Source organism: Archocentrus centrarchus, chromosome 16 (assembly GCF_007364275.1).
Source record: "Archocentrus centrarchus isolate MPI-CPG fArcCen1 chromosome 16, fArcCen1, whole genome shotgun sequence".
NCBI classification, from domain to species: Eukaryota; Metazoa; Chordata; class Actinopteri; order Cichliformes; family Cichlidae; genus Archocentrus; species Archocentrus centrarchus.
Genome location: NC_044361.1, coordinates 28,820,985 through 28,846,189, shown reverse-complemented (window position 1 = coordinate 28,846,189; position 25,205 = coordinate 28,820,985). Strand labels below are relative to the sequence as shown.

The 25,205-nt window shown below is 41.1% G+C and overlaps 1 protein-coding gene across 3 annotated transcripts in view; it reads left to right on the top strand.

Annotated features, from left to right (window-relative positions):
• cadm4 (cell adhesion molecule 4) overlaps nucleotides 1-21,342 on the top strand; it is a 163,210-nt gene extending 141,868 nt beyond the window's left edge. For 2 of the 3 annotated variants that reach the window (XM_030749534.1, XM_030749533.1), the window contains exons 6-8: nucleotides 4,231-4,403; nucleotides 17,991-18,119; nucleotides 19,352-21,342. In XM_030749534.1, coding sequence (XP_030605394.1) covers nucleotides 4,231-4,403; nucleotides 17,991-18,119; nucleotides 19,352-19,461 — 412 coding nt within the window. In that variant the 3' untranslated portion in view covers nucleotides 19,462-21,342. Of the gene's footprint in view, nucleotides 1-4,230; nucleotides 4,404-17,990; nucleotides 18,120-19,097; nucleotides 19,177-19,351 lie in introns of all 3 variants that reach the window. The other variant, XM_030749535.1, reaches the window with a different exon arrangement.
• Nucleotides 21,343-25,205: the final 3,863 nt, after the last annotated feature.

Here is a 25,205-nt window from a genome sequence, read left to right as displayed (position 1 = left end):
CATTTGAATGCACTAATGAGCTATGGTTTAAGGTAAACCATATTTATATTCCATTAGGCATGTACACTGCTCAAAAAAATAAAGGGAACACTCAAATAACACATCCTAGATCTGAATTAATGAAATATTCTCATTGAATACTTTGTTCTGTACAAAGTTGAATGTGCTGACAACAAAATCACACAAAAAATCATCAATGGAAATCAAATTTATTAACCAGTGGAGGCCTGGATTTGGAGTCACACACAAAATTAAAGTGGAAAAACACACTACAGGCTGATCCAACTTTGATGTAATGTCCTTAAAACAAGTCAAACTGAGGCTCAGTATTGTGTGTGGCCTCCACATGCCTGTATGACCTCCCTACAATGCCTGGGCTTGCTCCTGATGAGGTGGCGGATGGTCTCCTGAGGGATCTCCTCCCAGACCTGGACTAAAGCATCCGCCAACTCCTGGACAGTCTGTGGTGCAACGTGACGTTGGTGGATGGGGCGAGACATGATGTCCCAGATGTGCTCAATCGGATTCAGGTCTGGGGAACGGGCGGGCCAGTCCATAGCTTCAGTGCCTTCATCTTGCAGGAACTGCTGACACACTCCAGCCACATGAGGTCTAGCATTGTCCTGCATTAGGAGGAACCCAGGGCCAACCGCACCAGCATATGGTCTTACAAGGGGTCTGAGGATCTCATCTCGGTACCTAATGGCAGTCATGCTACCTCTGGCGAGCACATGGAGGGCTGTGCAGTCCTCCAAAGAAATGCCACCCCACACCATTACTGACCCACTGCCAAACCGGTCATGCTAAAGGATGCTGCAGGCAGCAGATTGCTCTCCACGGCGTCTCCAGACTCTGTCACGTCTGTCACATGTGCTCAGTGTGAACCTGCTTTCATCTGTGAAGAGCACAGGGTGCCAGTGGCGAATTTGCCAATCCTTGTGTTCTCTGGCAAATGCCAAGCATCCTGCACGGTGTTGGGCTGTGAGCACAACCCCCATCTGTGGACGTCGGGCCCTCATACCATCCTCATGGAGTCGGTTTCTAACCGTTTGTGCAGACACATGCACATTTGTGGCCTGCTGGAGGTCTTTTTGCAGGGCTCTGGCAGTGCTCCTCCTGTTCCTCCTTGCACAAAGGCAGAGGTAGCGGTCCTGCTGCTGGGTTGTTGCCTTCCTACGGCCTCCTCCACGTCTCCTGGTGTACTGGCCTGTCTCCTGGTAGCGCCTCCAGCCTCTGGACACTACGCTGACAGACACAGCAAACCTTCTTTCCACAGCTCGCATTGATGTGCCATCCTGGATGAGCTGCACTACCTGAGCCACTTGTGTGGGTTGTAGAGTCCATCTCATGCTACCACGAGTGTGAAAGCACCACCAACACTCAAAAGTGACCAAAACATCAGCCAGAAAGCATAGGTACTGAGAAGTGGTCTGTGGTCCCCACCTGCAGAACCACTCCTTTAATGAGTGTGTCTTGCTAATTGCCAATTTCCACCTGTTGTCTATTCCATTTGCACAACAGCATGTGAAATTGATTGTCAATCAGTGTTGCTTCCTAAGTGGACAGTTTGATTTCACAGAAGTTTGATTTACTTGGAGTTATATTGTGTTGTTTAAGTGTTCCCTTTATTTTTTTGAGCAGTATATATTTACAATATTACCATCAAACCACTTGTGATATGTCTTATTCTGAGAGGACATGCCAACAAAGCAATGTGCTTCTGAATTCAGAGAAAAGCAGAATGGTGTTATCGCTGCCTGACATTTAACGTTTGACAGATGGATAAAAACCTGATCCATATTTTATTGCATGAAGGACAAAAAGAAGAGGAGCTTTAGACTGTGCCTGTTAGGATATTGGAAGTGTGTAAGAGGACACAAGAAATTTTGTGTAAATGTGAACATACGAGCTAATAGGTTAGAGCTAATTAACCCAATCAGCAGTCAACAATTTGAAGATCCAACCTTGAAACAAAGCCTTTTTCTAGAGTGTTGGCAGCCCTTTGTGCACTTTCTAGAAGGGTACGGGGGCCCAAGCTCTTAAACCCTCCCCTAGATTGTCTGTCTGTCTGTCTGTGGCCATCGGGTCCACTAAAGCTCCCCAGTAAAGCCCACTGCAGCCAAAGTGTGTGCATGTGTGTTTTTGTGTGTGCCAGTGTGATGAATTTAGTGAAATCCCACAGTTAGGACTGGCTGAGAAGTATATTGGCTATAGCCCCACTAAAGCTTTGTAACGGCTGGTTGGGGACACTGTGTATGCGTGTGTGTGAGTGTGTATGTGACAGTGAAGGATGGGACTTCAGGCAGCTTTGGACTATGACCCTCATCTCACGCTGGACTGCACACCCATAAACACTCACACACACATTACAGTACCCTTGTCACCCTAACGCTTGCTCCCTGGCCCTGTTAACTGCCTGTTAAGCCTTAATTACCAATTATATGCCACTTCCTTTTGGAAAAGGGTACAGTCACTGTCTGTCAGTTACTAGGAGGGGAGATTAAGACAGGCGATGTCTTCTCTTTTGCTTGATAGCCTGATTATTTGTGTGTTATCTTTACAAGGAATTGCACTGCGTGGGTGTGCAAATTTGTTATAGCAAGAGAGGAAAAACTGGGGATTTTTTTTTTTTTTGTAGTCGTTAAGTCTGTCTGGGGTGAAGGAGAAAGTGTGTATATGTGTGTGTGCATGCCAAACCAAGAGAGAGGTTTAATTAGACTTCCTGAGGGATTAGAACCCAGATGAATCAGGATTGTAATCTGGCCAGGGTGGCAAGAGCCATGAAACCCTGCCAGACACACACACACACAAAGATTTGAGGGTCTGTAATCCTTGTACCTCCCATCTGCTCTGCCTGCTTCTTCCCTTCATCTCCCACCACACATTTTTGTTTCTGTCTTCACGTTACCTGAATACATTCTTTTTATCCCTGCCTTTCCTTTCCTCCTGCTTTCGTTTTTGTCCCTCCTCTTCACACCTGACACCCCCTTGCTCTATCATCTTCCCCCTTCTCCGTCTTGCCAGTTCTTGCAAACATTCCCTGTCCTCTAACTGCACATCTCCCGATTATATATCAGAATGGAGCCCTCTCTTGCTATGGTTTCTCCTCCAAGACCCCTTTGTTCTTTCATTCTCATGTCATACTCACCCTGTGGGCTTTTTTTTATCCTCCTTCTTCACCTGTTTTTTTTTTTGTTTTTTTTTTTGATCGCAGCTCAACCCAATGTTGACTTCCTTTGCTTCTTATATCATTTAACTTTTCTGGTTTAATTAAATGTCTGTAGTATGAGTATGAGTATTCTATCTGTTGTATTTTTTGTGAAGTACTTCCTGATAGTGTTGAGCAACTTTCCTGAAAAAAAAAAAAATGCATCCAATAACCGATGATTTTATAATCTTTATTTAACAAGCATGAAAATGTCAAACAAGACATTTTTTGTTTGAACAGCAAGTAATTACATGTTTGAGATACACTGACCACTAACAGTTAACCAAGGTGACAGCATGCCACCCTTCAAGTTCTTCTATTCCCAAGATGAAGGCTAAGGGTTAGTCATCCCTTCAGCAAACATGAACTAAACCAGGCGATTACTGAATGTAAGCTTATCAGCTGCTGCATATGTGTGTATGTATGTGTAACACTCAAACAGAACATCTCTAGGATTTGCATGCTGTGAAGGATAAGCCAAAATGAATCCCCCATCAAACTTCCAGGAAGATCGCAAATAACAGTGGTTTTTCTATCCAAAATTAATCTAAAGTTGAAATCTATATTTAAAGTCAGAGGATTCTGGTCTCCTGGTCAGGTTAGGTATTTCTGTGTTTGAATGTTCTACCTGTGCCTCTGTTGCTTTCTTTCGGGTGCTCCAGTTTCCTGGTCCAAAGAACCAGGAAGAACCAGACAAATCACAACAAAGAGTCGCCTCAAGGCGCTTTATATTGTAAGGTAAAGGCCAGACCCTATATAAAAGGAACTGTCATACTGAAGGTTGGAAATGGGTTGTTGTTAAGGAAGCTGTATGGTAGCTTACTTTAGAAAAGGTAATCAGAATACGCTGTTTAGCTTGAACAAATGGAGTGATGGCTTTTTTTTTTTTTTATTCTTTTGGTGACTGGTTGAAGGTTTTGTTTGGATCAAGTTGTATACCGTAGGACTATGTGGGACATGGATTTTACTTTTCTACCTGTTGACCATTAAATATTAAACTCTAACGCCCTCTTTCCTCACAGGCCCCGAAACACTCAGTGGTCCAAGATTAATGATACCTTACCCGAGAGGGCAGAGATTTCAGGCCCCACTCTTCAGATTTCCCGTCTCAGCCAATCACACAACGGGACATACTTGTGCCAGGCCCAGAACAACTACGGACGTGCTGCCGATCACTACACCCTGTTGGTGTACGGTGAGTAAACACCACTAATAGTTGCTTTCTTGTGTGTTTTCTTAGTATTTAGACAAGTGCTTGTAAAGTTTTTCCATTGATTTGTTTTCTCTGTTGTGCCCCGTCAGTCTCAGTATCCGAGGCAGTAGTTAACAGTTCTGAATATTTTTTGAATAATTGAAAATTATGCTCAATAGCTCCTTTGTTAAGTTTCTCGTTATTATATTTTGATGATATTTTTGAGAAGTCTTGTATTGATTCTTTCATCTTCCCAGTGTATTTGGAGTCTGGCTATACAAGCAGTGGGCAACAGACCCACTACGGCTTGATGCTTGTCTCATCTTTCTTTCAGTTTTATTTGTTTTCTTGATTCGGACGCAGCAGGAAACCTTTGCTAAGCCGCGTGTGCAATTGATTTCACAGTGATATTGATTCCACAAGAAGACTAGCATGCTTAGATACTAGTCACCAACATTATTATTCAGGCTATCGCTTGTAAAGAACCAGCTTATTATCTCTACTGTGACCCATTCTTCTCCTCAAGGAATTCAGAATAACTTATCTTCAAGTGCAATAGCTGAAAATACAAGATGTTTTGACAACTAATGAATTTCACCAGGCGGAATGACACAGAGAAGACGAAGACAGAAGCTGAAACACGGTGTGCAGTGCGCGATCTGTTGAATCTGTTTTTCTTGCTGCTTGAACACAGTTATCAGAGGGGAGAAAGATGCTGGTAAAAGGCTTTTGTTGTCATGTTTGCAATTATATTCACTAGTGGATGCTACATTCCCAAAAATGGACATACTAACACAAGTAATCAAGCTCTCATTACCCTTATTTTAGACTCCTTGCATTGACTCCCAGTAGATTTTAGAATTCAGTTTAAAATGCTGGTACTTGCATTTACAGCACTAAATGGACAAGCTCCAGACTATTTATCTCAAGCGCTTCATAAACACACTGCTGAGGGGTATACTATGAAGGAAGTTCAACAAAGCCAGGCTTTCTTTGTGTTTGTTAGCTCAACAAAACCCTAAACCCCAGTTGGAACTAACAGATATCAGGATAGCGATTATCAACTTTCTTATCAGCTTTCAGGCTCTGTGTGTGCTCACATGCAATGGGGCATTTCACACACCATATGACTCTTCTTCCACACAAAATGATCCTTATGAATGGTGCCTACTCCAGTCAGAGACATTATCAGTTGATGATGATGACAAAATAGTGATAAAAATATCACAGTAAAATGCAACACTGTTGCAAATAGGACAAGAGACTAATGCTGCAGAAAAACCTTTAATCTTGAGATTTAATGCACAGAGCGGTAAATCATTTTAACTCGATTTAATTGTTTTATCACTGAGTGTGCTCCCGATGCAGCTGTTTATTTCCAATGTGACAGCCACACTTTAGAGATCAGAAAATGTAAACTGTATACAACTGAACATTAAAGGTTGCTGTCCCATAGCCTAATAAAGAAGTGATGAAAATCGCTTTATTTTGTTGGCAGATCAAAGTGAGATCAATTTTATTGATTGTTCAGGAATTCTTGGTACATGTTCTGTGTTCTAGTTGCTACAAATCCAGCAGTGTAAACCAGACTTAGCAGCAGATTAGAATGAAGTATAAAAGCACGCTTACATTTTCTCCATCACCAGCTGAATACATTCACATCCCAGTAGTGATGCGATGCAGTTTGAGCTGCTGTAAATTTACAGCTGAACTTCATGCATGATGTTGGGCAAAGTATGGCTTAAGAACTTACACATAGAAAACATATTCATCCAAGAGAGAATCTATATTGCACTTAAAACATGTTTTAAATAAAAGAATCTATGAGGACACGGGTCTTACCTCAGATTTTAAACCAAAGCTCCAACCTGATCCCGACCAGGTTACAGTATGTGTTCAGCTGTCACTGGGATTTAGCCAGGTAACAAGACAGCCACTTTCATGACATGGAAGAGTTTGACTTTAAGCTCAACATAGCTCGCTTACCCCGCTTACCCATTAATCTTGCTTCATAGTACACCCACCTGCCAAAGTGCCACATAATGAGGTCAGCAAAAGTTGAAATAATCCCTTTGAGCTGAAAACTCAGGCTTCAGATTTCTCTGAATGTTTGGTTTCAGCTACTTATGGCTCTGTATTATGTCAGTGAGAGTGAATATCCTTCTAAGGGTCATTGTAGCCACAGTTCTGTGTGTAAGCACATCCCCTTCCTACCTCTGTTTGTGATGGGGAGCTGATCAGAAAAAAGCTGGCTTGAAGGGAGGGTGGCAAAGCTGCACCAAGGCTTAAGATAAATAAAGAAAATGTTTATACATGTAAATCATGCTAGTAAAGTCCAATAATATGATATAATAATGTAATATATGATATAATAATATAATATGGTACTAAGCATAATAGGTACCCTTTATTAAAAGAAGGTTTGATGATGGTGGAGCTTGCAGCATCACATAAATCTCTTGCACCACTTTTCAGGAAATATGACAAATTGGCTTAACTTTCAAACAAACAATATTCAAAAGAATCATTTTTAATGTTGTGTAATCCAAGAGAGAAAGAACTCCATAAAACCTGCACTCAAATAAGGACAAAACAAGATTTGTGAAATTTTACCAAGACAGCAGTAGGACTGAATTGTAAAGCAAGCTCTTCATTAGCGGCTTATATGAATTCCTATCCAATGCATTTGTGGTTTGACCTAATTACATGCACACCACCGTCACTCAGTAGGTTTGCCCTTTTGATCTAACCCTCACTCCCCCACTGGCAGCTCCCGTCATTTCATTTCAGCACCTGATTTGAAGATCAGAAGCAGTGGGAAGAATGGAGGGTGCTGAGACATGATATCATATGTAACGTTTTTAAGTTGCTTTTAGTTAGCACATCCTCATCTATCACTGGTGCACTAGCCATCACTTTCTTTTCTACACTGAGCATACGCTGTACAAAAATCAAATGACACACATAATGCCAGCTTTCTACAGGAATCAACGGTGACAACAGTGGCAAGATGAAGGGTGACATCCCCACCAACTTCCCATTCTCTCTCTTATTCTTTTTTTTCCCCTTTCCCTCTGTTTCTCTGTTCAAGAAGGTTAGACATGTCAAGCTTTGATGTGTCTTGCCACCACTGTAGAAAATGTTCTGTCTTTTTTCACTCCTCCTCAGCTTCCCACTTCACCATTTCCTTAGCAGTCATCTCCATTTATTTTCCTCTGTGGCATTGTTTTTCCTCACATTTCATCATTTACCTTCTTTATTTAATGTCTTCGCGCCGTGCTGCTCATTAATTTGACATATCACTTTTTTTTCTTCTTATTCTCTCTTTTGTGAAAAAGGGGATACTTTCAGATCAAGGAATCTGGCCTCAATAAAAATCCATAAAAGACAGGAAATCCTCATAAACAATATAAGTCTAGGTTCAGTCTTTTGTGCTGCACCATAGATTTTCAGCAATCAGCTTCTTAAATCCTCTCGGTGTGCCTCGTATCAGTGGTAGTTCGCTGTACTTCAAAAAAACATGTAATCTCCCACTGGGCAGATTGTTTTAAACCTTATCTCAAAGAGCTCAGAGTTGTTGATGCAGCCATCATATTAATCTGTAGGCAACTGAAAGTCGCACTTGATTTTCCTGAATGTCACAACTAATAATCTAACTAATATGGTGTAAATTATTTCTTGAGAAATGTCAAATGAATCCCTTGAATTCAAGTGCTAATGTTTCCAGTGATATGTGTGTCTTTGTAAGTGCTGCATAACTTAAATGCAGATTTTGCTATACATTTATATTGATGCAAATAAACCACCATGGATGATTTAATATAGTGCTGCTGACATGCCGCCTGCTAAAACATAAATGAAAGTCACCAGTCAATACTGAAAATAATGGGATTTAATGCTGTGGAATATGAAATGAATCATAACTCCAGCACTTTACCCAGAATTTGCTTTCTTCGTCTTCTTTTATTGCGGCACCCACATTGTTTTAGTAGGTGTCATCATATTTTTAGTTCATATGATTATTACCTCATTTTGTAACAAGGATCTTCACTGATTCCTAAGCATGCCGATTAAACGAAATGCTGCTCTATGGGCGTACTGATACACTGTCATACTGCTTGTGCCTTGCCTTTTCATTCGCTGTGATTTTCTGCTTTATTCTGAACTATTTGAAACAAATAGTTGTTCTGTGTCCTGGACTGGCTCCCATTATATCCTGCTGTATTCCTTTCCTCTGTGTCATTTCTTTTTTCCTTTTGCTTTCAACTGTTCTCACCTTTTTACCACCTCCTGTCCACTTCCTTTTCCTGTCCCTACTCTTCAAACACCACCAGTATTTCTCACTTGGCCACCGGTCTGCCCTCTATTCTAGGTTCAGCTGCAGTTCAGTCCCTTTACTGAAGAAGGCCTTGCTCTCTGAGAAGAAGACACGGAGGAAACTGGGTGTAAAATAGTGAGAATTTGGATTGGGGGAGAGAGGGAGGGAGGGTGTGATGGCGAAATGAATAGAAGATGATGAAGGACGATGGAGGTCGAATGCAGGTTAACATTCAGTACCACAGCTTGTCAAATACACGAAATGTCAGTTTAGCTGGCTCCCAGCCTTCCCAGAGGGAATCCCTGGGTGCACTGGGGGAGGAAGTGCAAGTAAAGAGGGAGGGGTAGAAGATGTGTGTTGTAAGGGATGAGTCAGCAGAAATGAAACCATTCTGTTGCAGGTGCAAAAAAAAAAAAAAAAAAAAAAAGCTTGTTCATCTCTATGTCTCATTTTGTGTCATCCGTCCCTCTGCGACACTTATCTGCCATCGGGGTTTGCAGACTGGGCTCAAACTCAGGAAAAAGTAGTTTCAAATTTGTGGCATGTGCTTTAAGTGCTGTCACTTTACAAAGAAAGGCACGTTTAATGCTAGCCAAGGAGAATAGAGAGTGAGAGGTGGGAAACTCTCTAGGGGGCCTTGACTGTGCAAAGACATGATCCATTGAAGCTGAGCTTTATTTGACAAGTCACATTTTTCTACTGAACGCTTCTCTGTGTGTGTTATTTAATTTCTATGCCTGTGCACACCTATGTTTATGATTTAGAGCAAGGTTTCTCAAAGCACCCATGGGCCAATCAGATGCCTTGGTAATAATATAGGGGCTGCACATTTATTCCCCCACAGTTTATGCTTATTTTAATACATGCATTTCAGCTCTGGACCTATCTAGATATTACCCAAAATAGGTGCATTTGAGAACACAAATGTCTCAGTCGCTGTTAATGTGATGTGAACTGTGGCAAATGGGGAATGGAGTACTTAATAGTCATGTGAATTCACAGAAACCAAGGCAGCACCTTGCCTAAAAAAAAAAAAAAAACTGAGTAGTTCCAGTGTTGGAGCAATTTGTTTGTGGGTGCGTTTAACTCTTTTATTCTGGTGACCATGACAAGCTAAACCCTTTCTGATAGGAGAGAGGGTGCTGGTTTAAAAACTAGAAACCTACACAAAAAAAAAAAAAAGACTGAACGAAATTAAATGGAGAAATTAATTACCAACATAAACCACAAACCTCTAAACAGACGCATTAAAACAATAACTACAAGTGTGTGATGGCTGCATTTTTCTGTTGTGACTCTTAATTCACGCTGGCTCCTTTAATTGACGCGCCACGAGAATCCTCGATTTAGAGGGAGTAAGATATTTCCCGCTGCTGTGCATGTAGGTGTGTGGACAAATTAAAACAATTAAATTAACTTTCTGCAGTGATCGGGAGGCTGTTATTGATGCAAACATGAGAAATTATTTTGAGTGAATGACAGAGCTCACGCATGCAAACACACACAAGGATATGGCCTCTGTCGGGTGTTTCATCTCTGTGCCACCATTGTTAAGTAGAAATTGGATTTTTTTGTGTGTGTGCGCATAGATGCATGAGCGTGTGAGTGCCTGTGACAGGGAGGAGAATGTTGTTGATTGTCTGGTGAAAGCCCAAAGGGCTTCCTTATGTAATTGAACTTAGTTGCTGCACTCAGATGAATCGCCAAGCCAATAAAACCTATTAGAATTGAATTGCATGAGAGAGTGAGGGAGATAGAGAGAGAGAGAGAGAGAGAAAGAAAGAAAGAGAGAGAGAGATGGAGATGGGGAAATAAGAATTATAGTTTTCATATATTTAACACATGTGCATGCATGTGTGAGTGAGTGCGCTCGTTTCCGTGAAATACGGAAAGAAGTGAACAGAGAAAAGAAGACATGTGGAAACTGATTTAGCGAAAATTGCATGAAAACCCAAAGTGAGTGACAAAAAGATGAAAGGGTGGGTCCACAGTAAGATAGAGGGGGATATTAGGTGACCAGGGATTAGTCTGTCTCCTCGACTGTTGTAATGAGCCGTCAGAGTAATTGGAATGAAAAACACAGACCTCCACTTAATGAAGTGAGACTTTCGAAAAACATAGAATGAGAAAGAAAGTGTAAAAAGGTTAGAGGCAAGGGCCAGAGTAAGCTAGACTGAGATAATGCAAAGTCATTTTATTTATTTATTTTTTTAAAAAAAGGGCTTCAGTGCTATTTCCTTCACGCGTGACCATGCACCTGATGTCCGGGTAAATTTTCTATGAGTCTTCAGGCAATCGCTGTTGACCTTTATAGCCATAGTAGTGGACCTTTGACCAATGTTTAAGCGCTCAGTGCACTAAAAGATAACTGGATAGACAAGCTCTCCTTTGGGCTAAGCTCTTAAAATAAAGAACACTGAACATGAAAGAATAACAGGGCTCATCCAAAATGGTGGCACCATGTCCTCAGGCGCGTTACTGTGAGAATGAGATACGAGGAGAAACGTCATTATCGCAAGTGCCGCCTCATCCATCCCTCGAAATAACATGGGCTATGTGCCTGATTGGCAGGCATATAGTGTTAATGAATAACAATATGATGTGGGGGAAAAAAGGACGCTATCGGCCAAGAGAACGACAGCTGTATGGCATTCTCCTTAATTAAGTTGAAGAGAGGCAGTGAGGGAACGTAGTCACAGAGGAATGAAACCAGAGAGCCAGCTGAGGCAGCCAAATGAAGGGAAGTGAAAAAGTGGAGAAAATGGGTTGGGGGGAGCGAGGGTGAGGAAACAGAGTTTTGTTGATAAAGGAGGAAGAAAAGACAAGTGAGAGATGCTGGAAAAAAAAAATATGAAAAAGTTTAAAATAGTAAAAACATTTTTTTTTTTTGTTATAGTCAAAAGAAATTCATCAGCGACCAGTTAATTGGTGCGGCGACCTCAGCAATTAATCTCCAGCTCTTAGGCTCAAATGCAATCTACATGTATCCACACACACACACACACACACAACATGCAGTAATACACTAAACGCACATTTAAGCAAATTCTATTTTCTGTCCAATTCGATTTGGTCCATTTTATTTTATTTATTTATTTTCACAGATACCTCTTCATCTTTTCCACAAAATGCATTATGCATCATGTAACTCATGTACATAAGAGAAGTCCAAGGCTGGGCTTGAAGAAAGAAAAAAAAAAAAAAGGCAGTTGTGGGGGAGGTATTCTGCTGACATAAGAAGAGTGCAAAAAGAGATTGATGATCTCAGGGCCAGTGGGAGAAAGAGAGAGAAGAGACAGAGGAATACTTACCAATAAATTACTCCTGAACAGAAAGGGCAGTGTGTGTGCGTGCGTGTGTGTGCCTCTGTGTGTAGGCAATTACACATTTATGTGTAAGCACATGTACACTGGGTATGTGTGTGTTTTCATGCATAACTGCATTTACCTGTATTTCAAAACAACTTCAGTGAGAGTGTGTTTCAGTGTGTGTGTGTGTGTGTGTGTGTGTGTGTGTGTGTGTGTGTGTGTGTGTGTATTTCCTACGCTGAGTACATAGACTTCCTTGCATGGTGCAGTTTTATATAAATTGTCTGATGAAGTGGCATATTATTCACTCTGAAAGTGCTGATGCATATACACTCACGCTCACACTCACGCCTCCGTCTCCCTTTTAGTTCTTGTCAGCCATTATTTTTATCTTTAACAGCAATATGAACTTGTGTTTTTCTACCTCTCTACCTACCATTGTGTCTTAGCCATTGATTTGGAGAATGTGTCAAGATCCAAGCTATTGTTCAGCATTGAATGAGACAGTCCCTGCATGGCACTGTTCCATTGGGAATGCATCTGTCACAGACAATGTCTCTGTCTCTCCTGCCATTGTACCATAGAAAATGTGTCAGTGATAGAGAGTGTGTTCCTATATATTCCAATTGCTTCATAGATGAATGCCAGTCTGCCAGGTGTAATTCTCATCAGCTGCTGCTTTAAAGCATGCCTTTCACATTGTGAGCATCTTTAACCCCCTCAGCTGGTATATAACCTGCCAAAGAACATGTTTCCTCACTTATCAGCGGTCGGAATCTATTTCAATGCATGTAAGTTTTGGGGGGAATATATTACTAATATTTATATTTGTGTGTTTGAAATAAGGCTAGCCATAGAAACTAATAAAGCATGTGTACTGTTTTACATCCAATAAAATCTTTACTGCAAAACCCTGGAACACTTCATCAAAATGTCCCTCTGTGTTGTGTTTGTATATCTGTGTTTGTCCCATTCCCTGTCTGTCTGTAGATAATGTGTCTGTCACTACCATGGTCCCTCCTTCTATTCCTACCACCCTACAAATCACCTCCCATCCTACCACCCCAACCCTCCTACCACCCATCTTCAACCCGGATCCGGAAGGTAACACTCACACTCACACTCACACACACATGCACATCTTTTCTGCCTTTGCTACACTCCCATGGGAGAGCAGATAACTATGACCTGCAAGGAAGAGATCACATGTGGCTGCCTCATTTTGACATTTAGACTGTACTGAAATTTTCTGTAGCTTACCTATTAAACTAAAAAGAGTCAAATTTATTGTTAATTCATTATGGGAAAGTTTTTGTATTCTCAAACTGGGAGCCAAAGAGCACTAGAATTAGTAAGCCATAACCCTTTTGGGTGATTGTCCACATCAAAGTAACAGTGCTTGTGTTTGCTACTGAAAGCCTCGTGCTTCCTATATTTCCTATGTCTTTTCCATTGTGACCATGGCTAAAGCGTTAGAGTGGTTTGGTCACTAATTGCAGGGTTGCAGCTTGATTCCTGGTCCCTCACTGTGACACAGATAACTGGCCCATAGGATCATACTGAAAACCTTTCACAATTCTCCTTGTCCCAATTAATAAACGAAACTAGGAAAATTATTGTCTTTGGGCACAATTATATGTCCTAACATTGTGTATATGCACATATTTTATAATGGCAATACTCTGTTTAAAAGAATTAAAGAAATAAAAATGGTTTCATTTGAAAAGGTTATCTTAGACGCTTATATATCCTACTCATTAATCTTCTTGTTTACAATTCCCTCTTTATATTATCAAATTAATCTTTTTTTTTTTTGTTTAAAACATAAAATAGGTATTTAATAAAATTAAGGAGACCTATATGCTCAGAACTGTATATAAAAGATGTAGTGCTTAATCTCTCTTGGCTCCCTCCTTTGTTCTTGCAACCGAGCCCTTGCAGGTCATAGTCTCCATGCCTTGCATCGCTCTCTCCCTGTCATTTCCTTCTTTCCATTGGCGTCCTCTACTGTCCTACCTACACCCCAGCCCCCTCCACTTACAAATACAGTTGCACACACTTTACTGCTGCAACCTTCCTTTGTCCTGCATCTACTTGAGCGGACCTGCCTGCAAATGCAAGGGTATGTACCATGCACAACCACCTACTCTGTTTTCTTATCAGTAGCTGTTTGATGCTCCCCTTGACGCACACTTATTGCCCAGTCAGCATTTGCGTGCGTTTGCGTGCGTGTGTGTGTGTGTGTGTGTGTGTGTGTGTGTGTGTGTGTGTGTGTGTGTGTGTGTGTGTGTGTGTGTGTGTGTGTGTGTGTGTGTGTGTGTGTGTGTGTGTGTTGTCTAAGCTGGATTTCTTGGTGCTGGGTTTGCACTCTTAATGAATCTGCATTAAGAGTTTCAGAACTAACAACACACTCAGTCTTAAGCAGACTAATGTGAGCCTATGGAGGGTTCAGAAGGTGCTACACAAACATTTATTTGCACAAGCACACACACACACACACACACACACACACACAGACTCACAAACATACACCAAAAGAGAGAGAGTGTGTGAAAGAAAGAAAGATCAGGGATCCAGGTGGTTGTAATCATATTTGCCCAGAAGAGTGTTATGCTGCAGCTATAACCAAGGTTGCTGTGTGCATATATATATATATATATATATATATATATATATATATATATATATATATATATATATATATATATATATATATATATACAGACACACACACACTCTGTCTTTCAGTACACTATAAAACATTTTTTTGGTCTACAGAATCTAATTACCTCATTCACTCACAAAAGCACAGCACATGTTCACTGTTCTCCTCCTGCTTTCCACACCTTCAGCTCCTCTCTGTCTCCTCTCTGTTTTTCAAAAAGGAAAGATGAAGCAAAGGGAACGGGAGCATTCTTCTTGTTCTGCTGTTGCCTCTGTCACTATCCGTGACAGGTAGAGGTTGTTCACCTGCTGGGCATGTGCGGAGATGTCTTAAAGGGTCTTAAGAAAAGCTGCTATTTGGACAGTTTGGTGGATGTTTATTCAATGTGGTGTATCATAAGGGCTCCTTAGAGAAATTTTTTAATGCCGTCAGTCATTTCCTGTGGTGCTTTGGGCCACAGAGGATTTAAGAACATGTTTTTTGGAGGTAAAGAGAGATCTCTTGAGTATACCTATTTTTTTATATCCTATGAAATATTTCTTTTTCCCACTGTGTGCCCTCAAATAACTAATATTCATTTCCATAATAAATATAAGCGCAAGTGCTTTATCATCCACGAAACCAGAAATTTGATGCAAGGTGCTCGGTAAGACACTTGCCAAAGTAGAGGAATGCGTGTTTTTTTAAAACCCATTGATTACTAGTCTTCTGCCTTCTCTTCTTTTTCTTCGCGCATCTTTCATCAGGCTCTCTTTTCCCCCTTATGTTTATCTGTTAGCACTGCATTAATGATTCATATTTTAATTCCGCTCTATCAAGGTTCAAGAGCTGCATCAATAACTCTGTGTCCTTGCATTCTGTTGGCTTTACCAGCTCTTACACTGACTCAGCCCATCAAAAGGCTTTTGTCATCACCAGCAAGTTTGACACACTCACCCATTCATATGAATGAGTGAGTGCATCCAAACTTTTGACTGGTACTATATGTTTTAATCATTTTTCACAGCAACAAAGAACTAGACAGCGCACACGCTGCCAGACAGATATTCATGGGTTTCAGTTGCACTTATGAATTGCATCTTGTGCATTTCAGTAAGTGTCATGTCGGTGGTGGTGGTGGTGATGTAATGGTGTGGGGGATATTTTCTTGGCACAATTTAGGCCTTTCAGTACCAAACGAACATGTTTAAATGTCACAGCCTACCTGAGGATGCCCATCCCTTTATTACCCATCTTTTAATGTTTCTGATGCTTCCAGCAGCACAGTGCACCGTGTCACAAAGCTCAGATCATCTCAAACTGGTTCCCTGAGCATGACACTAACTTCACTGTACTCAAATGGCCTCAGCAGTCACTAGATCTCCATCCAATAGATCCCCTTTGGGATATGGTGGAATGGGAAATTGTGCAGCTGACAAATCTGCAGCAACAGCATGATGCTGACATATCAATGACTCAGAATCTCTGAGGAAGATTTCCAGCACAACACTGAATCTATGCCATGAAGAAATAAGGCAGTTCTGAAGGTAAAATGCAGTCCAACCCAGTACTAGCAAGGTGTACCAAACAAAATGGTGAGTGTATGTACATCACTGAAAAGGGAAAAATTGAAAAGGGAGTAATTGTTTATTAACTTTCCAGAAACGTTTTCATTTTCAGTTTAAAAACACAACTTACTGTGAAGACACTGTTTCACCCTGCGCCAGCTCAGCTGTGTTGCGTACAGCTACTTTTGCTACACACAGTGCTGAGAGTGTTCTGAACACTGGAATTGGAGCTGCTCTGCTAAACAGACTGACATGAAACCATTTCAAAATTACCCCAAGCTTATTTTGCTTTGTTATGTTCTGTAAAAATGTAGCAGCAAGTAGGTACTTCAGTGCTCAAAACCAAAAATGTTTCGCTGGGCCAGAAAGGGCTGGGGGGGGGGGGGTCCCAATTCAGTGAAAAATAATTCATGCCCTTAAAAGTAGCTTAAGGCCCCGTTTACATCATTTTGATGCGTTTCAGCCTCCCGTTTACATGAGAACGGAGCAAAAAACGATACTTTTTGGAAACGGCCAACTTGTGGCCTGGCAATGGGAACTAGATCGTTTTTCTAGTGTTTCCGTGTAAACGGAGATCGTGTCTGAATCGTCTCTGTGTAAACGGGAGGCTGAAACGCATCAAAACGACACAGTTTCCACTGGAAACTTTGTCGTGTATACGGGGCCTAAGCTTACCCGTTAGAGTTAGCTCTCTGATGGATATTTAGAACTGCACTGTAAATTCAGGCGAAACAAGACAGGTTCTGATTAATTCTCTCAGTCTCTGCATCTGTGCATGCAAATACCAGATTTATTTATTTATTTTTTTGCAGGGACGTACTGCTGAAATTGTACAGACAAAAGCCCGTGCACATAAACGCGAGCATTTCCTCTGGGTTTAGCTAAATGATCTGCAACAGGTGCAACTAACAATAAAGCTTCTGATTTTTAAATAATCTATTAATTGTGACAAAATGCTTAAAGGGGAGTATCGCATCTCAGAACCTTCATCGTGTCTGTGTGGTGTGGGGGTAGGTGTGTGTGAGTGGGTGGTTTATGAAAATTGTAATTTCATTTTCTCTCAGTTGACTAACTTTGATTGATTGACTGATTGAATGACTAATCGTTTCAATGCTAACATGCACTTTTTCCATCTTTCCTGTGCTTTCTCCTTTAAATAGTGTGTTGTTGGTAAAAGGTGCAGTCATGAATTATTTCTTACCAACTTTATACTATAAATTTTCACATAATTCGTCTTTTTCCAGTTTTTGATCTCACTTTACTCATTTTGTGGTGAAGTGTTTGGTTTCATTTCCAAGGACTGCACTGCTTGAGGTGTAAACACACTCAGCTTCCCTCATTCAAAATGCATTGTACTCTTGACAGGTTCCTGGATGGAGTGGTTTTGGAGTGGCTGACATAGGCTACTTATTCCTTTATTCAGCCTCCTCATTTCTTCACCTTTTTCACACTCATTTTGACTGTCTGGCATTCTGTGCGGTGAGGGGGGGGGCGATGAAAGGTGATAATGCAAGTTCGGTTGAAGATATCGACTTCTCTTTTCTCTTGTCTTGCTCCCTCTTCCAAGCTGATGGAATGTGCTGCCTTTCTTTCTCTTTTATCTCTCCTGCTTTCATTTTTGATCCATTTCTCTCTTTTTTTTTTCTCTCAGTTTCTTTGCCAGCACTTTTCTTTTCCTTTTACTCCACATTTCCTTTTATACACTCCACAGTCTACCCACACACAGTATTTGTCTTTCTTGCTCTTCCTCAGATCCCGGTGCAGTAGTAGAGACTCACAGTGCAGTACCCTATGCAGTGATAGGTGGTGTTCTGGCACTGCTGGTTTTCACCGTCATCTGTGTACTCATCGTCACCATCTGGTGCTCCGTCCGACAGAAAGGTAATACACAGACACACTCAAATTCAAGTATCAGGTAACACAAAAGTTTATTTCAAAAGCATGTAAGACATTTCAGGAATCAGAGTATTTTATCATATTTCCGCAGGCATGTTTTCTCATTTCTAAATTTTTTGGCTCAACATGCTGTTAAAAGATTATTGGATTCCAGTTGTATCCAGTCTGTGAAAATACTCGTTTAAAGTGAGGCGTAAAATTGTCAGCAGAAAGCATGCAGGACAGGATGCTCCTCTCCAGACCGGCACTGTCCGTGATAAACAACGTTGGAAGAGAAAGACTAGGGTGGGAAATGTAGGTGTGGTCCCAAGGTTTTATGACCACATGTTAATGCATCAAGGCTCATCTATTAAAGCAGCCTCTCCGCGTTCCCTATCTTTTTAAGTGCCCTCTTGTTGGCAGGCACAGTCTATGCACTAAAGCTGCCAAGAAATGATCTAGGAATAGTGTAGCAGGCTGCGACCAGGGTATCTTACCCTATGGCTAGACAAACTGTCAGTCAACAGTCAGTATGGCTTGACCACCAATCAACAAGGAGACAGGACCATTACAACCAATCAGTGTTGAGACAGGGTCATTAGGGCTTTGTCTTTGGTCCCTCGTGACTGTCAGCAAGCCAGTCAACCTCTGTGGTGCAGAGAATGAGAGTGTCAGTCACCCGTGGAGTGAAGGGACACTCCAGCATGAAGATGACTTGAGTAGTTCTTGCTCTCTACAAGCTGTACTACACAAAATCATTAATCATAAGGACCTGAGGGGTGGGAAAATGAGTTTAATGGGTTTTCTGAGTGACGCAAACATGCCATTGTTCTCTTGCACCTAACATTCCCTCCACCCTTTTCTGCCAATCTCTCTTCCCTCCCTGTCTTTTATTCTCTATTATCTTCTATTATCCTCCCTCTATTACCTCCTCCTCCTCTTCTATTCACGCATCCATTCGCCAACTCTGATTTCTGCTGGTAGGCTCATACCGTACACGAGAGCCAATTCTTGCGTGGTATTGACCTAACAATCAATTAACTAATGAATTAATCAGTCAAAGGTATGATACTGGATAATTTTAGTGCTGACTGGTTTGATAATGCTGCATGCCACTACAGTGATCATGACGCTTTGCCGCCTAACCTCCCCCCTACAATCTCCCTCTTGTCGTCTCTCTCTCTCTCTCTCTCCCTCTCTCTGTGTCTCTTGCTCTCTTTCTCTTTCTTTTCATTCAGGTTCCTATCTTACCCATGAGGCCAGTGGGTTGGATGAACATGGTGAAGTGCAGGAGGCCTTCCTCAATGGGAACGACGCCAGCCAGGGCAAGAAGGAGTACCTACTGTAGCCCTTCTCCTTTCCTATTCCCTTTTCTTCTGACCTCATACCCTTACCCCTTCCTGTCCTTGTGTCCCACCTTATATACAGTATACACACAGACGCACACACGCACACACACACACACACACACACACACACACACACACACACAAAATACAATGCGCCATAAGAGGCGGCCTTCTGAAAACGACTGTATACAGATACCGCACACAGCCGATCCATCCTGTTCCAAGCCACTCCATATCCTTCATGTATACAGACATAAAATAGGAAACAGGCTGAGAAAAGAGAGCCTCTATACCCACCAGCCATTAATGACTGTGCCATATACTGTAAGTTGGTGAAACTGAGGAAAATATAGAGAGTGAGAGCAGGAGAGAGAGGGGGCACAGGGTGAGGTGAATGTAGACAAAAGCGAAATGATGCCATAATTATTTTGATTGAGAGGGAAACAGGGAGCACAAAGAAAACCGGCACTCTGCCTGTGCAGCCGCCAAAGTGGAAAGGGAATTAGAGGCAGATGACTGCTATAATTCCCTGCCTGGAGAATAGAAGAATCCATTTCACAAAGCTCAATTTTTAACTGACGGAGACAGTGGGAGCACTGTGTGAGGAGGGAGAGAGGACAAAGGGGAGAGAGAGAGTTGACCAGGACCTTTTGAGTGCTCAATGCTTGAAAATGGAATTTTTTTTTTTAATTGCCCAACCATCTTTGCTACAGAGCTTAGGTCATATATAATTCCCTAACAACACTAGAGTGTGTCAGGCCAGAGTCCCAGAAAGTATCCATACTTTATCAGCACGCTAACCATCCTGTTTTGCTATCCTTGTTGGGTGGCCTGCCCATCTGTAAAAAGCATTTTTGTATTGTTTTTTTCCCTCTCACTGAAACAGTGAAGGAAATGTGGTCCTCTTTTTTTTTTCTTTTAATTTGCTCTGCGTTCACCTGTTACCATCCTCTCCCCTTACTCTTATATCTCTCTTTGTCCCTGTCTGTCCCCCCTCTATCACTCCTTCTTTGTTGGCTCCTAATAATGAAAGGATTAGTATTGGGCTGCGTTCCCGAGAAAGAAGAAAGGAATATGACTTGCTAAGGCATTAAAGAAAAGCATAATTATTTTAGAATGTCATTAAGAGGATAAAAAGGTTTAAAACGCTTAATAAGAGGGGCAAGAGGAGTGATAGTGAAAGGACTGAACGAGAGAGTAAAATGGATGGATCTTTTTTTTTTCTGAATGCTAAAACACATATGCAGATACATGCACACATTCATACGTACAGTAAACATGTTGACAGTATACATATCTCTGAATTCCTTGTTTGTATAAAAAAGAACTTCGACATAAATTAAATTAAACTTTTAAGAAATAAGAAAACAGTTTACTACTGAAAAGCATTATGAGCAACTATACTAACACAGAATACTAGCCTATAGAGGTGCAAAGCCGAACAAACTACTGTCCAGTGATCTTTAAAGAAAATGAAGAAAAGAATAAAAAAAAATCATTTGTCTTTATGAGAAACCAGAGGTCTTATTGATTTTCTATTAATTATTATTATTATTTGAACAATTATGATTGTTGTTACTGTTATTATTATTGCCGTTGTTATTATTATAATTGTAAATGTTAAAGAAATGTACACTTTCCATGGTTTGTTTTGGTTCTACTGTAGAGAAATTGCTGTCATTTTTCACTCTTTTCCTCTTACCTTTCCTCTCTTTCCCCAGTCTTTCTCTCTCTTTGTCTCCTGTGCCTAGTTGTCTCTTCTCCTGTCTTTCACTCTTGTTTATTTTAGCGTCCATGTGTCATTGTTGATATATAGCTAACTATTTCTTTATAGGGGAAAGATACAAAGCACGACAAAATAAAAAAAGAATCAAAAATAACCTCGGGTATCAGACTGTTTTTTTTGGGGGGGGAGGAATGTGTTTGCTGTGTAATTAGCTGGTACTGTTTTTGAAATCCTGTGAATGCAGAACAGGAGATGTAGCATATGATTAGATCAATGGGGAATAGTGGAGTTATAGGTGGGAAGATAAAGATGAAGGCTGTGGAGCCGGTTAAAACTGGCAGCTCATTCAGAATAAACAAAACAGATGCTTGTGTGGCAGTGCTAATGAATCATGAGAGCAGATAGCAGGCAAGAAAAGGTGACAGAAGGGTTGATTCAGATGCACAGGGGAAAAAATATGACTCTGCCATTAACTTCCACGCAATCAATACCCGATTCTGTCGGGAAGCACTCAACATGTCCGTCTGTGTGCAGGGCTAGATTTGAAAGCTGCTGGAGGTCGCAGGGTGATAGATCGATGTGTTTTCTTCTATCGATGGCAGAGCTCCTTGGTCGCCTGTCATAAAGACAGATTGTCAAACGGCAATCAAAGTAATGGACTTGCCAGGCGCTACCAGCATGAGTTGACACTCTGGCCAGCAAACAATTCAGTCGAAACTAGACATATCTTGAGTTTATGATGACGCAACAGTAGCACTGGAAGCGCCTGCTATCAAACCCACTGTGGTCGATGAGTAATAAAACTGAGAATATTGCCCCTTTTTTATGTCTTAAAAACAGAAGTGTGTGTCCTTCAAACAAAGGTTTCATCTGTTTGTTTTCCTGTGGGATACGCAGCACTCAGTCTGGTTGTCTTGGCTGGTTGTTTGATGCTGATGTTTCTGCTTATCCTCACAGAGGGGGAAAAAAAATACAACTTTACAGAAAGTAAACTTTTTAGTTCACAGATTTGTTTGTTTCCTCCTATAGATTCCTATTAATCACACTGAAATTCACAGACTTGAATGTTGGCTGGGAAACTAGTGCGGCCACATTAATAACACGATTCAACTGGTATTTCTGAAAACAATAAGACCACCACTGTGATCACAGAGGGTGATTATCAAATCAATAATCATAGGGAAAACAATTGAAAGGAACAAGCCATCAGTCCTTATTCCTTTGCTATTTATGACGTGCAGTGAATGTACCAAAATATGGCAAATAATATGACAGGATAAATTTATGAATAACTCATATAGCTTCTCTCTGACGCTGGTTTCACAGATTAATCTCCTGGAACGGGTTCACATCAGAGAATTTCCCATTTATGATCCATTTATGAGAGTCATATTTCATTTCTACAATTTGCAGTAAATATTTGACGTCAGTTCAAACAGAAAAAAAAAAAAAAAAAACAGCTTTATTTTACTGACAGCATGGTGGATTAGGCACAATTTTACCCTTCTTTAAAGCCAGCTCTTGTGAACACAGCTTTTGCTCTTTGATTTTGTCGGTGACCCTAGCTTTGCAAAGAGGTGTGTACGGAGTGACAGTGTCGCTTGAAGCACTGATTGAGGTTGCTGATGTTTCTAGGCTGAATATAATCAGGAAGCAGAGAGCTATCCAGCAGGCAAAACAATTGAATAGGCAGCTGCGCCAGGGAAGCTGGAGAGATCTTTTTTTTTTCCAGACTTTACTACATTTTTTTTTTTCTTTTATCAATAATGTGTTCCAGGCAGAGACTTTTCTGTAATGACATAAAACATACCAGAGTCGGTGTGCTTTCTGATTACGTTAAGATTAGATGGAAAACAGGGAAAGAAAAATCAAAAATGGCCACAAGAACTATAAAAAGCTGGAGAGATGAAGCAGGTCTGTTATCATGAGAAAAAAAGTAAATGGCACGTTCATTGTCATACCTTTGCTCCATGCAGAAGGAGATGGATTTCCCCCTTTTTCTCCACCACTGATTTCTTAACACTAATATGGTTCAAGAAGAACAATCCAATTACTGTAAGCAAGGTCCGTTTTATTACAGGAGAGCATCACATTGTATTTACAAGTTTAATCAAAGCAGTCGTGAATATTGTGTCATAACCAGGTTAATTATGTTTTCTTTACAATGCCACCTTCTCTCTGGACCACTACTGAAGGTTTAATTAAACACTGTCACTCATATATCTACATTAATGGTGGTTGGCTTAACAGAGATTTAAAGCAGGCTTAGAAAAAGACCCATAGGAAGAGCAGTCAAAGAAAACAGACATCTGTGATCGGGATAGTAGTTGTCACCTAGAGACTTAATTTTCTCACTGACATTTGGTGTGGGACCTGATAATTAACTGGCCTTATCATTTGCTGGTTATTCATTATGTGTATGCACAAGGTTGCAGATTACTTAAAAGCCAACAACAAATAGAAATATGCCATGTTTATTCAGTCCACAGGTCATTTGTTTGAAATACTATTTCTTATGCACACAAAACATGGTGAGAACATTGTTCTAGGAACATTATCTCTTTTTAGTTTCTGAAATGTTGAAAATAATAGCACAGATCTTTCACTTTGAAAAGAATTTAGACCTCTGGGCACACTTTGGCTTTAAGGGAGTGTTTCGCTGAAGACCATGGAGCTGCCTGCATTGCCTCACACAGTGCCATTCGGACAGATTTTCTTCTGGATTGGGCCACTGCAGGTGAAAGGTTGGTAACAGCAAGAGGGAATGGCCCTTGTTCTTTGCCCAGGTGTTTCCTGGGAGGAGTGAAGAGGATCTGGGGCACAAGACTGTATAGCTGGAAGAAGAATGAGGCGACTGTATGAGCTAGCGCAGGAACATAGGTACTCGGGGTAAAAAGCAGGAGAGCATGGATAATGTGGAGTGGCAGGCACAGTAGAACTAAAAGGGAGAGGGAGAGTGCCAGGAAGCGGACCAGGCAGGAGTCATGTTTTGGGGGGTCTGCGTGACTAAAGGGCGTCTTCTTCTGCTTCATGCATAGCAGGTCAATGTAAATGGCCAGGAGGCAAAGCAAGGGGAGCATAAACACTGTCATCCCGTGAATGTAGACTTGGAATTGGGAACTGAGAATAGTGTCAGGAGCACACACTGTCCAGTGGCTGCTGTGGATCTCAGCATAGGTGAAGTTGCCCATGTCCTCAACATAAAATTTTGACAAGAAGCCTCCATATGGAAGGTAATTCCCAATGACCTTGACATCATACTTAGGGGGTGGGGAAGAGGTAGAATGTGGTAAGGAAGTCGTCCAGTTATTACCCAGCCCAAGACCTGCTGTGCCTGAATCAGTACCGCCGCTTTTCCTGGTGCTGAGGACGTCTGTGCCGATGAACTGAGCGAAGGAGGCGAGAACAGAGAACACCCAGCACAACAGAACTACACACAGAGCTCGCTGACGTGTGACCACTGATGAGTATCTGGTATCCAAAGACATTGATTAAAAAAAAAAAACATATTAGAGTGGAGTTAATAGTAAGATGGACTACCCAAGTTTTGTAGGCTAACAAAAGGAATCAAGACATCACCAACCGGATTGTTCTCGACACCTATCTGCCACTGAGTCCCAAAATATAAAATGGCTTGTTGTACATCTTTTTAAAGAAAGTGTCTTCATTCCAAAATGAATATCTGATCTTCCACTAATATCTGAATTTGTTTTTAGGTCACTGTCAGTCAAACATCTAAGAGCCATGGAGCCTATTGATATTTACTCACCATCACTTACGTTGCATTATAACCAGTGCGTGATAAAATGTTTGTATGCTTTATTACATACAAAGGTGTACCTTGACTGATTTTTTTTTTCTCTTGCACTTGTATTGATTTCTTCTTTTTTGTTGAAAGCATGCTTGCAAATCTTAGTTGACCTTTGCCACCCACATATTCACCCTTTCCCACACACAAACAAGATTGTATTAAACCACTGTTTTCATTGCTGAAGTTTTATTTTACTTTGAGGAGTA